The sequence below is a fragment of the Sciurus vulgaris genome (assembly GCF_902686455.1).
Source record: "Sciurus vulgaris genome assembly, chromosome: 11".
Taxonomy (NCBI): Eukaryota; Metazoa; Chordata; class Mammalia; order Rodentia; family Sciuridae; genus Sciurus; species Sciurus vulgaris.
In genome coordinates, this window is record NC_136472.1 from 5,160,927 (window position 1) to 5,176,453 (window position 15,527).

At 63.8% G+C, this 15,527-nt stretch overlaps 1 protein-coding gene across 1 annotated transcript; it reads left to right on the forward strand.

Annotated features, from left to right (window-relative positions):
* Positions 1-8,050: 8,050 nt before the first annotated feature.
* On the forward strand, positions 8,051-15,017 carry FGF3 (fibroblast growth factor 3; the record flags this gene model as incomplete). Its single annotated transcript, XM_079103435.1, has 3 exons — positions 8,051-8,270; positions 10,184-10,287; positions 14,526-15,017. The coding sequence occupies 3 exons, from the start codon at positions 8,051-8,053 to the stop codon at positions 15,015-15,017; spliced, it is 816 nt and encodes a 271-aa protein (XP_078959561.1).
* Positions 15,018-15,527: the final 510 nt, after the last annotated feature.

The following is a 15,527-nucleotide window of genomic DNA, read 5'->3' on the forward strand; positions in this document are numbered from 1 at the left end:
CAGCCCGCCTCAGACGGCACCCCGAGGGAACCCCCCTGAGAAGAAGTACGCGTGGGGTCAGAGGTCGGTGCTTGACTTGGATTATGGTGCTGGCCTCTCAGCTGAAGCCAGGGAGCCAAAAAGCAGACTAGGAACCTTCCGGATGGCGTGCAGGGGTGGGAGGGAGGCACTCCTGTGAGCTGTTGGAAGGGCTGGCGGTAATGAAATGTCACCAAGCTCAGAGACAGTCCTTCCATCTGTGTGAATGTCCCCAGGAGACACTGCACCTCTAAATGGCCCGGGAAGGGCCCGGCCAGCCCTCTCCCGCCGCCTAATGACTCCACGTGAGTTCAGCCCATTGTCGGGCAATCTGTGGTAAAAGGAGCTAAAACTCAGGAGAGAAGAACGTGGGGCCGATGGGCCACGTTGCACAGGCCTGGGACGGACAGGTAGGGCTGCCTGCGCGCCAGGCCCCCTTAGGTCGGGTGGGGCTTTGCCTAAGCCTCTCGTTGTCCCGGCTGATCCAAATTGACCTTTCAGGGCCAGCTTTGTCTGCTGCAGCAGAGCCGGTCTGGAGGCGGGTGGGGGCTTGGGGAGCCTCCTGGGCCTGGGCCCCAGCTGGTCACCGGCCAGGCCCCGGGGCGAGGGAAGCTCTTGCCTGTTCTAAGACGTCAGGCTACTGTGGTCCCCATGGTGCCACCAGTCATATGGGACTTTCTGCTCCCAGGTCTGTGTCCCTGGAAGAACCCTGACCTCCCGCCTGAAGCCAGCTCTGCAGCCCACACCCCACGCGCCCCGCTGTCTCCCTCTGGCCTCAACGCTTGCAGTCCCTCCAGAGAGAGCCCGTGCAGAGCCGGGGCAGAGGTCCTTCCTGGCTCCACGGAGGCCAATCCTGTGGGCACACCGCCCGGCCTGGGGGCCTCGCCAAGGAAGCCTTGCACTGACCTCTGCCATCCTTGGCGTGCCGCCCACACGCAGGGTGCATCACCCCCCGTGGGGAGAGGGACACCAGGGGTAAAAGGGGAACGTCCTCCTTGCCCATGTCCTCCCCGACAGAGGTCTCCCCTCCTGGGTCCTGCTACCTTCCAGATCCTTCCGTGCATCATGCTGTGCAGGAAGGCCAGCAACAGCGGGCACTGCTCTCTGACACTGTCCCCAGTGCAGTGCTAACCCATTTCAACCTCACCATGACACCACGGCCTGTCCCCCTTTTACAGATGAGCAAGTTGTCACTGGGCAGGGAGGACGTGCCCATTGCACACGGGCTGCAGGTGGCAGAAGGGGTCTGGAGCCCGGAGGTGACACGGGGATCGTACTCTGCAGCCTGCACCGCTGTGTGTGGTCTTCCCTCAGGGCCCTGCTCTTCCGAGGTCCCCAGAGCTGTCCCACCGTGGGGCTGCTGGTCTCCAGGGTGGGGCTGTGGACTTCTGGGGCACGTGTCTTTTTTGAGAATATCTTTTTAGTTGTCGATGGATCTTTATTCCATTTATTTAGATGCAGTGCTGAGGATGGAGCTCCATGCCTCATGCGTGCCGGGCAAGCGCTGCACCCTGAGCCACGACCCTGTCCCTAGGGCACAAGTCTTTATGGACCCGAGGGGTCAGGTGCCAGGCACGGAGTCCCTGGAGCCAGAGGGACTCGGCACAGTGCTGCCTGAGGTTCCCACGACGGGAGCCCCAGCCTCCACGCCCTCCAGCACCACAGGGACAAGCTCAGTGCTCTTCTCTGTCCTGCTGGTCACCCTGGGGTGTCTGCCGGGCGGTGGGCTCCAGGGTGAGAAGTGCCCCTGGGCTTCCCGTGACTAGTTCTTCCCGGTCGTCTTCCCACGACACTGTTCCTGGAGTCTTGTCAAATCAGAGGTTCCAGAAACCTCCGTCCACCCTTCTGGACGGTCCCCAGGTGGGTGGCCTGCTGTGATGTCTTGCCCCAGCCCCTACTGCCGGCCTTGGCAGGACTGTACAAGGGCCTTTTCCTCCATTTTTTTCCTGAACTGAGCAGCTGGGTGGAGCGGAGGGCGCAGAGGCCGTTTCCGTCATTCGTTCACATGTTCGTCCACTCCTGCCCCCTCTGCAGAGGGCACGGTGCCATGACAGTCCTGTGCGGGCTTTGAGAAGCGGAGGGAGGGCTGGTCTGGCCTCCTCTGCAGCCCGTGCCCACGTCAGTGGGCGGTGTGGGCACTGCCCCAAAGACCAGGGCTGGCTGCACAGGCTCAGAGACCATGGAGGGACCCAGCGGTGGGACGCGGCCATGTGGACAGCAATGCCCAGGCAGCCCGTCGGGGACGTGAAGGGGTCTTGCCGTGGGGGCAGTGAGGCCGCCCAGCTTCACGGTGGAAGGCTCCACAGCCTCTCCTGCAGCCCGGCAGTGTGCCCGCCCTCCTGACCTCTCCTTCCTGACCGCACTGCCTCGGCCTGCTGGAGCGGGCTTCGTGGTGGCCTCCCGCATGACCCAGTGGCTGCAACGCTTCCCTGCGGCAACCACATCTTAAGGACCTGGCGGATTTGCCGAAGGTGGGCCAGGAAGGGCGTGAGGCCTGCGCTGCCAGAAACCCCTGTTGTCTGGGCGATGGGACCCCAGCCACCCTGCAGAGCATCAGACGGGGTAGGGTCCTTCCCGCCTCCTTGGGACAGGAGGGTGCGTGGGTTTGTGGGTGTGGACTCAGCAGGAGGAGGAGGGGTGCGCCGGCCCCACGTCCCCCACACACCTGCCCCACCACAGGACGGGCCCACGTCACCTGGGCACTTGCTACGGGCTGCCTTGCGTCTCCCAAAATTCCCCGGAGAGCCCCTTTCACCCGGGACCTCGGGACGGACTGCCCTTGCAGAGAGCGCCTAGGGAGTCTTTGCCGTCCCCTGCGAGGTGAGGCCACAGTGGCACCATCCTCACGCTGGGCGCGGGAGGGATTCACTGCAGGCTGCGCTGGGTCCCCGGACTCACACACCTGAGGCCCAAAGCAGCCACCTGGAGAGAGAGTGCCTGACGGGTGGCTGGGCTAGGGCGGGGGCACTAGGCTGGCCTAGCCTACGTGGCTGGGGTCCCTGCGGAAGGGGGAGGTGGAGGAGAGGGGCAGCCCTGGAGGCCTGGGAAGCCACTCCCCACCAGCCTCCACACGCCTGAGTGCTGACACCTTGACTTGTCACTGCTGAGGAAACTGAGGCACGGAGGCCAGCAACATGCCAGTCATCAATACGTGGACAGGGGACACCACCCCAGAGGCTATACTCTTGGCCATACAGCTACTCTGTCCACATGTGGCCCCAGGCAGGTGACAACACAGTAGGGGAACAGGTGTACAGTTCAATGTGTCTGTCTCTTATCCTCGGGGCCCTCTGTCCTCTCTTCCCTCTAGCCAGAGGGAATTCCTCCCTTACAACTCTGCTTAAACCATGCATACCTGTGACCCCACTGACTAGGGAGGCCGAGGCAGGAGGATCCCAAGGCTGAGGCCAGCCTCAGCAACTTAGTGAGACCCCGCTTCAAAATAAAGAAAACAAAAGGGCTAAGGATGTAACTTAGTGGTAGAAGGCCCCTGGGTTTAATCCCTAGTACCAATAAAAAGCAAAAAAGAAAGAAACTCCCCCTTGGGGCTTCACAATAGCCAAATAGTCAGGAAATAGCCCAAATGTCAATGGATGAATGAATCAACAAACTGGCCTACTCCCACATGGAATATTACTTGGTCATAAGAAGGAATGAAGTTCCCGCCCACTGCAGCAAATGACCCTTGAGACCTCAGGCTGGGTGAGAGCAGCTGGCCTCATCCAGGGCACGCTCAGCAAGATTCCATGTACGTGAAATGGAAGATGCGTAGACAGTAGGCCGGCTGGTGCTGCCCCGCGCTGGAGCCAGTGGAGGTGAAGGAGCAGGGACAGAGGACATGCAGACGGGGTTCTTTGGTCGTGGTGCCAGGACTATCCCGGGGTGCTCGGCCACCAAGCTACATGCCGAGTCCTTTTTACTTTTTTCTTTGAATCAGGGTCTCCCTAGGCTGCAGGCTGGCCTTGCACTTGCTGTCCTCCTGCCTCGGTCTCCAAGGTCTCTGGGCTGACACCACATCGGCAGATGGGGTTTCTTTGTGGGGTGATGAGAGGTTCTTGAATTGCCCGGGTGTTGGTTTGTGACTTCGAGTACCGTCCACCTCCACATTCATGGCTCCTCAGCTGAGAATTCAAACAACCACAGATCAAAAACATCCGGGCAGGTGGTGCGGTGGCGCTCGCCTGTCATCCCAGCGGCTCGGGGGCTGAGGCAGGACCAGGAGTTCAAAGCCAGCCTTGGCAGCTTAGTGAGGCTCTAAGCAACCTGGTGAGGCCCTGTCTCAAAAAAAACCTAAAAGGGCTGGGGATGTGGCTCCGTGGTCAGGCACCCCAGATTCGATGCTCAGCTCCAAAACAAAACAAAAAATCAGGGAACACTTCATGTCTGTATTGTGCATACGCAGACTTATCCTGGTCATTAGCCCCTATTTAAGCAGCATTTGCAGGGCAGGGGTGTGGCTCAGTGGTAGAGCACTTGCCTGGCATGCCAGAGGAGCAGGAGGAGGGGGAGGAGGAGGAGCAGGAGGAGGGGGAGGAGGAGCAGGAGGAAGAGAAGAAAAATACGGGGCCGTGCACTGGTGGGTATTCCCAGTGGTCTGGGATGGTTGAGGGCATGGGCGAGGGCAGGTGTGGCCTGGAGCAGATCCCCCAGGATCCGAGGCTGGCTGTGTCCTAAAAGCTCTTGAGCGTACACTGTACCGGGTGGCTTCTATCTGAATTAATCTGGTCGGCATTAGAAGTGGACATGCTGAGAGACGCAAGGCCAGTCTGGGGCTATCCCCTGACAGGGCCCCTCTGCGCCGGGTCCCCCACTCAGGGTCTCCAGGCCTGGTTGCTCTTCTGGAGATCAGTGAGGACGGGGAGGGTGCTCCTCTCTGCCCCACAGCCCTCCTCGGCCTTGGGCACAGGCAGGTCCAGGGTTCCAGGGACATTTGGCATAGGGAGGCCCCAGCAGGTGCCAGCCCGGGGCTCTCAGCAGGGACCCCGACCCACCCCAGCTGCTGGGCCCCTGCCTGCGCTGGGCCAGGCTCCACCTCCTGGGAGTGGTGGCCTTGCTCTTCTGGGGGCTGGGTTTTCTTCTCTGCAAGGTGGGAGAACCTACTCAGGCTCACCAAGGAAGAGAAAGTGGTTGTGTTCCTCGGGATGTCCTGTTCCCGAGTCGCAGTCCCCTCTATGCCTGACTCTGCGTGGCCTGGGAGGAACCCTCCTTGGCCCCCACTGGATCTACCAGGCAGGGACTGACACTGGGTATCACCCCTGTCCTGCTGTGGCTTCTCCCCTTGTCAGAAGCCAAGGTGGTACTGAGGGGACCTGATGCTTAGACTCTGGGCCCCACAGCCTGCTGGAAGATGAAGCCAGGTGCCCTAAGCTGAGGCAGGCATGTGGGGATTCCAGTTATCTTGCCTCGTCTTCTGGCTGTGTTGCTCTGGGTAAATTGATTCACTTCTCTGAGCCTCCACTTCTCATTTGTAAGGTGGGCTGAGCAGGCCAGTTCCATGATTCAGGGGACCCACTGGCCCCAGCCAGCCCACAGAAGACTGGGTCTCTCTCTCCTACTTCTCCTAGAGCAAATTTGGGGCCCAGGGCCAGTACCACATCTGACAGTCCCTGGTTGGCTGGGACCACATCCCCTGTCCTTTCTCTTCCTCCTCCAGCTCCCTCTCTAGGGGAAGGGCTGGAGGTGGGTGGCCTGGGCTCAGGTACCAGAGAGGGCTGGGAAGGTCTTGGGGAGGGACCCAGAGGCCCTTGACTGGTGGTAAGAGGGCATGGGCCAGGCCTGGGGGTGTCTGGGTCAGGATCTGGAAGAGACCAAATAGTCAAATGGCTACAGCTGACCATTTGGAAGCGATTAACAGGGTCACTATTAAAGTACCCCCCACCTGGTTCCGTGCAGAGGGGTAGGCGGAGGTTGCTGGGTGGGTGCCCGGCCTGGCCCAGCCCAGGCCAGCAAGACTTTGTGGGAGAGACCCGCCCTGCCAGGGAGCTGTGCAGGCATCAGGCCCTCTTCAGCCAGCCCCACACCAGGGCCTGGCAGAGGGTGATACTTAGTCAGCCCAGGCCTGAGGAGGGATCCAGCAAGTTCATGGGCCCGGGAAGTTGGGGCATAAAGAAGAGGGCATCACTGGGTGTCTGAGGCCCACGGGGCCCATTAGGAGTGGGCCAGGTGTGGGCAAGGGGCCTCTCTTGGGGAGCGGGCCGCTGCGGGGTCCGGGACTCAGGGCTAGGGAACCTGGGGTTTCAGGTGACTCCCTCCAACTTCAGGGTGGAGGGCGGATGGAAGGGCCAGATGTGTGGCTACGTGGGAGCAGGAAGACCCCAGCCCAGGGACTCTGCTGCCTGAGGTCCCTGGGGAGAGGATTACACGATGAGCCAGGGTCTCGGGGGGCTCCCAGGGCCAGTGCCTACTGTTGGGGCTTTTCTGAGCAGCACCCCTTCCCTCAGAGGATCCAAGCTCACGTGACGACCCATGGTCCTTCACCTGTGGGCTGCTCGGTGTTGACACCGACCCATGGCTGGGAAGATGCAGCCGGGCCAGTCCATGGAGGCTAGGACCTACATTTGGGACATGAGGCCAGAGTCTCATGTGGCCAAGGCCACCAGGCAGGCAAGGAGCAGGCCAGTCTCTCGCTCAGGAGTGTGTCCTGGGAGCCTGCGCACCAGGCTGCCCAGAAGGCCAGAGCTCAGCCAGGTCAGACCAGCACGTCTGTCCTCCACAGTGTCCCTCCTATGGGGAGCACTCTGGGCCCAGCTCTAGGGCAGAGCTGCCACAACAGTGGGCGGGGCTGGAGACCAGCCCAGGGACTCCCTGGGAACTGTGGGTTGGGGGTGGAGCAGGAGAGAGGTGGTGGGCTAGAGGGGGCCAGGGTTCTCTGGCTCCTTCTGATCAAGGGGCACCTGCAAAGGGGAAGCCCAGCCTGGAGAGGGAGCGCTGTTCTCTCCCCTGGACCAGCGCCCCTCGGGTCAGGGCCAGCCGGAAAGGCACACAGGCACCTCTCCTCTCTCCCTCACAGGCTGCTCCAGTTCCTTCGCACTCTTCCCGGGGACCCTCGCTGTTCTCTGGGTCTCCATCTCTCTCTCCTGCTCTACCTGCATCTCCAGGGCTCCGTCTCTGTGCCCACTCTTCTGTCCCTCCCAGCCCCCTCTCAGGACCAGCGGGGACAGAAAGTCCGAGGCCTACCCCAAGTGCCCAAACCTCATTTGTGCACCCCGGTCTGCCGGGTTGGAGAGCGACAACCACCCCCCCCCCGTGGGGTCCTGGCACTGCCCCCCGGGGCAGAGGACAGCGCTGCAGCTCCCGCACGAAGCGCGGGTCGCAGACACAACCCCGGGTCCCCAGCGCGCTCGCGAGCGCAGACTTTCCCCTCCGTCGCCCTCCGCGGTCCCCGTCATTATGCGCAGCCTTTAATGGGCGTTTGTCAGCCCGACTTCCCCCGCAAGCTGTTTTGGCGGACATCAGTCATCGCGGCGGTGCCATTGTGCAGGGGGATTGATGGGGGGCGGGAGGGGGTGACAGGGCCTGGGGCGGCCGCCTCAAGGCCTCGGTCTATAATTTTCCGAGGCATAATTGGTCTGGGGGCGGGAGCGGGGGAGGGGCGGGCAAGGGACCTTTCAGCGCCAGGAGGGCGTGAGCGGGCGCGGGGCGCGAGGCCGAGCCGAGTCGCCGCTCGACGGCGGAGCGCTGGGGGCAAGTGTGCGCAGGCGGCCCCCGGCCTGAGCCCCGCGCCCCGCGGGGCTCGCGCCCCTCCCGCGCCTCCGCCCGGGGAGCACGTCGGCCTTTTGTTGGCGAACCGTCTTTTCTTCCAGCGCTTTGCGCAGCAACGGAAATTTCCCCGCTCCTGGGTGGAAATTAAAGGTTCTCCCTCCTCTCCCCCCCCCCCCACTTTTCCTCTCCCCACCCCTCTTTCCCGCGGAGCCGGAGTCCGCACCGCCAGGCGCGGGAGCCGTCTTCCAGCGCCTCGCCGCGGCCGGGCTGCCGCACCTTCCATGGGCACCGCGCTGGCCTGCAGCCACCGCGGGGCGGGCGCGATGCCACGATGGGCTTGATCTGGCTCCTGCTGCTCAGCCTGCTGGAGCCCGGCTGGCCCGCGGCGGGCCCCGGGGCGCGGCCGCGGCGCGATGCAGGGGGCCGCGGCGGGGTCTACGAACACCTAGGAGGGGCGCCCCGGCGCCGTAAGCTCTACTGCGCCACCAAGTACCATCTCCAGCTGCACCCGAGCGGCCGCGTCAATGGCAGCCTGGAGAACAGCGCCTACAGTGAGTGCCTGGCTCGGCGGGGGCCCCGGTGGGAGCAGCGCCCGGGAGAAGGGATGGCGCGCCCAGGGTGCCCGCCTCCCTCTGCCAGAGGGCGGCCACCCGGATGCGCTCCTCCGCCGCCTCGTCCGGGGAGAAAAAGCGCGCTCTGCAGTCGGGGGAGAGCTGGGAGCGGGACCGAAGAGAGCGCAGCAACCTGGGCCAAGGTGGGGCGAGCTGGCAGCGCATGCCCCCGCCTGGCCGGCTCCTCGGAGGGGGCACGTGGTTGGCGACTCCGAGACCGCGCTCCCTGCTTGGCAGTTCTGACAAGTTTAAGCTCTTTGAATTTGTCGGAGAAAAGGATCTGGAGGAGGCATTTATCATTCTCTTTATTATTTTCACGACTTCTCCACCTCCTGTCGACCCTGGGTGCACTGCGTTCCCCCTCTACCCTCCCGGCTCTGAGTCGCCCAGGTGGCTGGGCCCGGTTGCCGCTTCTGAGCAGGACACTCGCCTCCCAGAGCTAGGTTGCAGGCTGCTGCCCTGTCTTTTCCCTGGGCTGGGATCCGCACCCCTCAGTCTCAGCCCTTGCCCGCAGGGGTGGCAAGAAGGGTGGGGCTCCCCTCTGTGGCATGGGGGTCGTGAGAGCCAAGGCACATCTTCCTGGGTCTGGGGGAGTTCGAGATACAAGCACGCCCTCCCCGAACCCAGGACCAGAGGCCCAGGCTGCGCTCACTGGGCAGTCCCCCAGGTTCTGCGGAGTGACTCTAGCCACCCGGACCTGAGGCCAGTGCTGAGCTCCCTTGCACGGAGAGAAAGCTGGGAAACCCTAAGCAGCCTTGCCCGGTGGGGAGCAGGAGGGCGCTCCGGACCCGGAAGGACCGCAGTGGGAAGCGTGGGAGTGTCAAGCACCGCGGAGATCCTGGCTTAGGGCGCTGCGCTTGACTCCCGCCCTGGGCGCAGGAAGCCGCACAGCGGTTCAAGGTGGCAGCGGAAAACCGCAGCTTCCTCCCGGGGAAGCCACAGCCCTGCGAGGGCGTCTTTGGAGGAGGCCATCTGAGCACATGGTGGGGATGGTGGTCGCCTGGGGGTCCCTGTGCGCAGGACTCTTCTTGCAGACACCCCACACAGGCTCCCTCCAAATTCAGTCTCCCTGGGTCGTAGAGCATCCAGTCTTCCTGGTGCAACCCAGGTGGGCCACGCAGAAGCAGGGAGGGGCCACTCACAGCGGCCTCAGCAGGCATCCGGACCTGAGCGCTGCTGCCCCCTGGGCTGGCGCTGGGGAGCCTAATGACTGTACCCCACACTTGAAAGGCCCGGAGGTCTCACGCCCTGGAGTGAGACCTCAACGAAGTCCCCCGACCATGCAGGTGGCGGACACCAGCCCTGGACATGTGCCCCTGGAAAGGGTTGGAAGGCAGTTCCAGGCATCCTGGAACCCTTTTTGGGGACATGGCCCTATTTGGGAACTTTGTTGCAACCCCAACCCCCAGAAGCTCTCTGGTGTCCACAAAGACAGGCACCAGAGTGACTCGACGTCCTCATCCACTGGGGTGTGGGCGAGCCCTGGCCAGTGTCCCTCTGTGAGCTCCAGATTCGGCTTTCGCCTCACTTCTTGTATCCGAGGACCCTCTGTCGGGACATCTCCCACCCAGATTCACTGCCAGCTTGACTTGGGTGGCACCCTGGTGGAGTTACAGCACCCACCCTAGTAAATGCAAACCTTCTCGCCCACTCCTGGGTTCGAGTTACTCTCCTGGGCGCAGCCTTCCGAGGCCGACGCCCCTTCTCCTCTCCAGCGGTGCTTTCTCCCTCCCTTCCCAGCCCCTGCCACCGGTGGGGCGTGGGTGACCTTGCCATTGTGAACTGGGTGGTGCTCAGGGCTTGCCTTGGTTCTGTGGAGGCAGAGCGACTGACGGGCCTTCCAACTTTCCCAGGCATCCTGGAGATCACGGCCGTGGAGGTGGGCATTGTGGCCATCAAGGGCCTCTTCTCTGGGCGGTACCTGGCCATGAACCAGAGGGGCCGGCTCTACGCTTCCGTGAGTCCAATCTCTTGCATGGGCGGGCACTGATAGAGTAGCCGCCGCCCTGGAATACCACATCAGGGGACAGAGGGGACTGAGGGGACCGGGTGCAAGAATGCTTTGCTCAGGAGTGTGCAGGACTCACACTGGACCAGGACCCTGGGCCTGTGAATCGGTAGCCCCGAGCTCTCGGGTGCTCCTTGGGGAGGCAGCCCCAGCAGATCGGCCTGCAGGGGGTCAGAAAGCGATCACATCATTATTAGCTTCCCTGAAGAGAGCAGAGCACAGAGGGGAGGTAGACCCCCACGCTTCCACTGAATTAATGTGTTCAAGCAGACTTGCAAGCAAACCCGGGTTCCCCGGGAAAGCTCTTCTGCTGGGCGGGGCAGGGCTGGGGGAGGAGCAGGGCAGGCTCAGCCAGTTGAGGGGCAGGGAGTGGAAGTGCCGGGCGTCAGCGCTTGGGGGGAACTGAGCAGAGCGGACGGGAGGAGGGAGCCCAGTCCGAGGCCACGGCCCGAGCCCAGGTGCACCACCCCCTCTACCGATCCCCTGGTTCCGTGGGCATCGTCCAGGGAACACCTGGTGTGACACACACCCAGCTAGGAAGTTTGCCACTTCAGTTGATGACCACGTGCCCCCTGGCTGACACCTCCCAGGCACTGAGAGGTTGTGCACCCTTGCATAGTCCAGACGTCCATCTTGCCTGTGTGGAGCACCCCTCACCTGGTCCCCTGCCACCTCTGGAGTCTAGTGATCTATTTTCAAGCGTTTTGCTAAAAGAAGTGCCAACCTTGGGTGTGCAGCGCCCAGGGGCCCTTGCCAGAAACTGCGTCTGGAAGCAGAAGCTTGCGGGGCTGGCCTTTCTCAGGTCTTCCGTGTCCCCTCCCCGCTCAGTGATGAATGTGCCCCCTGCTGGGGTCGGGTCTGGCTGACCCACCCCCGAGGCAGGCCTGGGGCTGTCTGGAACCCTTGGGCTTCGTGCCCCCGGCTCCAGTGACCATCTTGGTTGTTCCTTCTCCTTGGAGTGAGGGGTGCCCCAGGAAGGAGGTTTGGTGGCCTCCACTGATGGTACTGCTCTCCCTGACCACAAGGAAGGCCTCCTGTCCCCACCAGAGGACTCCCCGGGTGGAGCGGGGAGGGCAGACCTAGGAGGACACAGCACTGCCACTCGGTGGAGGACCCAGGCCTGTCTGGTGATCCCAGTGTGTGGGCCACCTGTGGCTTCTGTCCCTCAGAGCTCACAGCCTGGTCTTGGGAGAGGCAGGGCTGAGGTTTACGGTCCCACTGGGCACCACGAGGCCAGGGATAGATTGGCGATCTAGCTGGATGGTATGGAACTTTGCAGAGCACCCAGCAGAAGTGGACTCACTGCCCTGCAGATGGCATCAGAGGGAGGCAGTGTGTGCTGCCCCTGTCACATTCCCTCCTGCCAGCTGCCCACTGGTCTAGGAGAGCTGCTTCACCAATCCTGCCCCACCCTTGCTGCCTGGGTGCCCTGACTTGGCTGGCATCCTGCCTCTCCCCTCTGCTGGCCAGCTTGTCCACTTCTGTGGGCAGGTGACCATTGGCTTGCACCCAGACACCCCAGTGCCAGTCCCAGCTTCCTTTCTAGTTATAGATCACTCCCCGGGACACCCCAGCAGCTCAGGGACCCCAGGTGAGGGCAGCGTGGCCCATTGGAACTCAGCAGGCTCCTGAACCCACCTGCACCATGGCCCCCAGCCTCTCATTTTAGCCGGAGTCAGCTGGGAGCCCTGGACCCTCCCTGTCTGAGCCCCACATCAGGTCTGTCCCCAAGCCTCAGTCCACACCCACCTTTCCCAGAGACTATCGTTCTTGTAACTCAAGCCCTTGTTCCTTCCTACCTTGGGACCAACAGCCTTGGGACCAGGTGTCTGGCCTGAAGCCTTTCTGTCCTACAGTCCAGTCAGCCGTCCTCACGCTCACCCGTCTGTCCCCGCCAGCTGTCCACCCACCCATACCTGTATACAGTCACCGTCCATCCAGCCATTCATCCCCACACAGGTCCATTTGCCCCCTCTGCCTGGTCGTCCCTGGACTCGCCCCCCACCCATCCATCTGCATCGCCCTCTAGCCATCCACATAGCCACCCACCACCCAGTCACCCACCCATCTGTCCACCCACACACACCTGTCCACCACCACTCAGTCACCTGTGAACACACCTGTCCCTCCACCTATGTGCCCACCCAGTTGGCCATCCATCCATCCATGTCTCCAGCCAGCCAGCAATCATTCAGTGTCCCCGACACTTACCCTGTGACATATTCTGCTAGGTACATGCTGAGGGGTCACCCTAAAAAGCACATCACAGCCCCCTGGGTCCCCACATCACCCACATGTGCTCACCAAGGCACCCAGCTCCCCTCCCGCCTCTGATGGACAACTCCTGCGCCCTCCAGACACGCTGTGCCCTGCCGAGCCATCCCCTCCTGCCCCCTCCTCAGGACACTTCCCACCCACGCCCTGTCAGCAAGGCCTCTGAGTCCACTTAGGGTGGTAGGAGGGGCTCTGGGGAAGGGCCTGGGTGGGATGGCAGGGTCAGAGTGGCCTGGGCACTGCGGCCATCGAATCTCAACCACAGCAGCGTGGAGTCTGTGGCTCTGGCCCTCCCTGGTCATCTTGGCTACCCATGCCCACAAGGTGCCAGCAAGTGCTCTGTGCCCCCCACCCCAGGACCCCACTTGGCAGGGCCTGAGCCTCTTGCCCTTCAAGGCCCACAGGCCTCTGTCCTTCATTTACCCGCCACGTCCCTGAAAGACAGAGCCCACTGCCTGGCTTCCCTGGCCCAGGGACACACCTCTGCCAGGACCAAAGGCCTGGGAAGAGGCTGGGCCTGCCCCAGGTCCCCGTGTGCCAGGGTGGGAAGCAGGTGCTGGCACAGCCTGGGGGACCCCAGCCCCGGGGCCCAGGGCACCATGGAGTGCAGCCCAGGAGTCAGGCAAAGGCCAGGACCATGCCCTGTCCCTGTGGGGCCTGATGCTGCCCCCGCCTCTGTGTCTTCATCACAAACCAGGGGGGTGGTCCTGGGCAGGGTGCTCCACACTGTGAGGCAGGAAGTCCTGGGCACCCACGGAGCGATGGGGACAGTGAGCGTTAGGGTGACACGGTGTGCTGACCCCTGCCCGGTTCGCCCTGAGCCCCCCTCCTGGCATCTCTGACACCATGTCCCTGCCAGGTCAGTGCTACCAGTCCTGGACCTGGACCCCACAGCCTGTGACCCTGGAAACAGGCCCAGGGTCCGCTGGGCCTCCTCCACCCTAGAGCTGCCCTTCCCCACTCCTGGGGGCCACCACGCCCCAGAGGGAGAGAAAGGGAGAGGGCTCCCTTTCCTGCCCTAAGGCCAGACCCCAGGGGAAAGGAGAGTCCTCCAGCCCGCCTGGTCCCGCCCCTGGCATGGTGGACCTGGGCAGGTGCATCCTGGCCCTCCTGCGGCTGCGCTCGGACCCTCGGTGGGCTTCCCGAGTCCTGCCCACCCACATGGCACCACCCCACAGAGGCGGACCCCACAGGAGGCCCCGAGGGAAGAAGGCCTGTGGTCGGGCCTCAGGAGCCCTGGTGACATGTCCTGCACAGTCCCCAGTGGTTCTGGGGACAGGGTGCACGTCCTCTCTGCTGTGGCGCCCTGGGCCTCTGGGCTCCTCGAGGAACAGCAGTGGCCACGTCCTTCCGGCCAGGCTCCAGCCGAGCTGTACCCGCGGGGCGGGGACCCTCGTGCCCAAGATGTGGCTCTCGAGGGCCAGGGCTGGGACCCAGGCCGGCTCCTGAAAACCACCTGCACCCCTCCTGTGGTGGCGTTTCCTCCGCCGGTTGCTTTGGTCTCCCTAGTGGCTGGACCACAGGCCCGGCCGCCACAGCTTCCTTTTCTTCTACACCATTTCTTCAGGAGGGCTCTGGGGCGCCCCCTCTGCCTTCATCCAGGCGTCCGGTCCCTGCTGACGTGAGGCCACAGAGGGCCCCCGGGTGGGAAGGCCCTGCCTCTGCCCCACAGCCTGTCCCTATGCCGGACGCACAGCAGAGGGGCATGGAGGCCTCAGGGCCGGGGAAGACGGGCAGGGAACACAAGCCTCCAGGGGCTTAGGAGGCCTGGCAGAGGGAGACGCCTGGAGCCCCCCCAGGGCCACGATCGCCAGGCCTGGGAGGAAGGGCGCAGGAATGGTGCCCGCAGCCTCCCGGGACAGGGAGGTGTGGGGGTGCCCCGCCAGCCCAGCCCGACGCGCCTCTGCCCACAGGAGCACTACAGCGCCGAGTGCGAGTTCGTGGAGCGGATCCAGGAGCTGGGCTACAGCACCTACGCCTCCCGGCTGTACCGCTCGGCGCCCGGTGGGCTGGGGACGCGGCGGCAGCCCGGCACCGAGAGACTGTGGTATGTGTCTGTGAATGGCAAGGGCCGGCCCCGCCGCGGCTTCAAGACACGCCGCACGCAGAAGTCCTCCCTGTTCCTGCCCCGCGTGCTGGACCCCAGGGACCACGAGCTGGTGCGGCTGCTGCAGAGCGGCGGCAGGAGAGGCAGAGCCGGGGAGACCCCCCGGGAGCGAAGTCCTCGCACATCCGGGCTCCGCGCAGAGTGTCCACCAGCCGCACAGACTACAACTCTGTTCCCTGCCGTCTGGGGGCTGAGGGACACGTCCCCCGCCTCCCTGTGCTCTCAGACGAGGTCAAAGGGAGCCCCCAGGCTGGACCAGGACTCCACGGAGGGCCACTCTAAGACACTTGTGGGGTGAGCGACCCAGGAGCCCCTGGCAGCTCGCAGGGTGGACAGCGTGGGGTCTCTGGAGCTGGACATTAAAGTATTTTATTCTGCGTTGCTGTTTGCCGGATGCTGTGCTGGTGTGGAAAGCCCACGGCCTTCCCAGGACATCGCCCTGTCCAGCAGCCGGCCAGCGCTCCAGGAGAGGCCCCGCGGGCTCTGAGAAGCGGCTGAGACGCGGCTGGGGCAGGCGGGGGCGTGGGTGGGAGGAGGCGGCTCCTGCCTGCGGCCGGGAGGACGCGTGTCCTGGTCTCCGTGCTGCGTGGTCTCTGCGCGCTCCTGGCTCGGGTCTGTGTCTGCAGGTGTGGACGGAGGGGAGCAGGCTCACCTTGTTCCACGAGGCTCCGCCCCCGGAGCTGCAGCTCTGCAGGGAAGGGCGTCCCACCAGGCGGCATCTCTCCTTCTTCATCCCTGAGACCCGCCTAGGCCCCGTCCTGCTGAAGAGCCACTCCAGGGGCACTGTGACTAGCTGTGGGGAGCCATG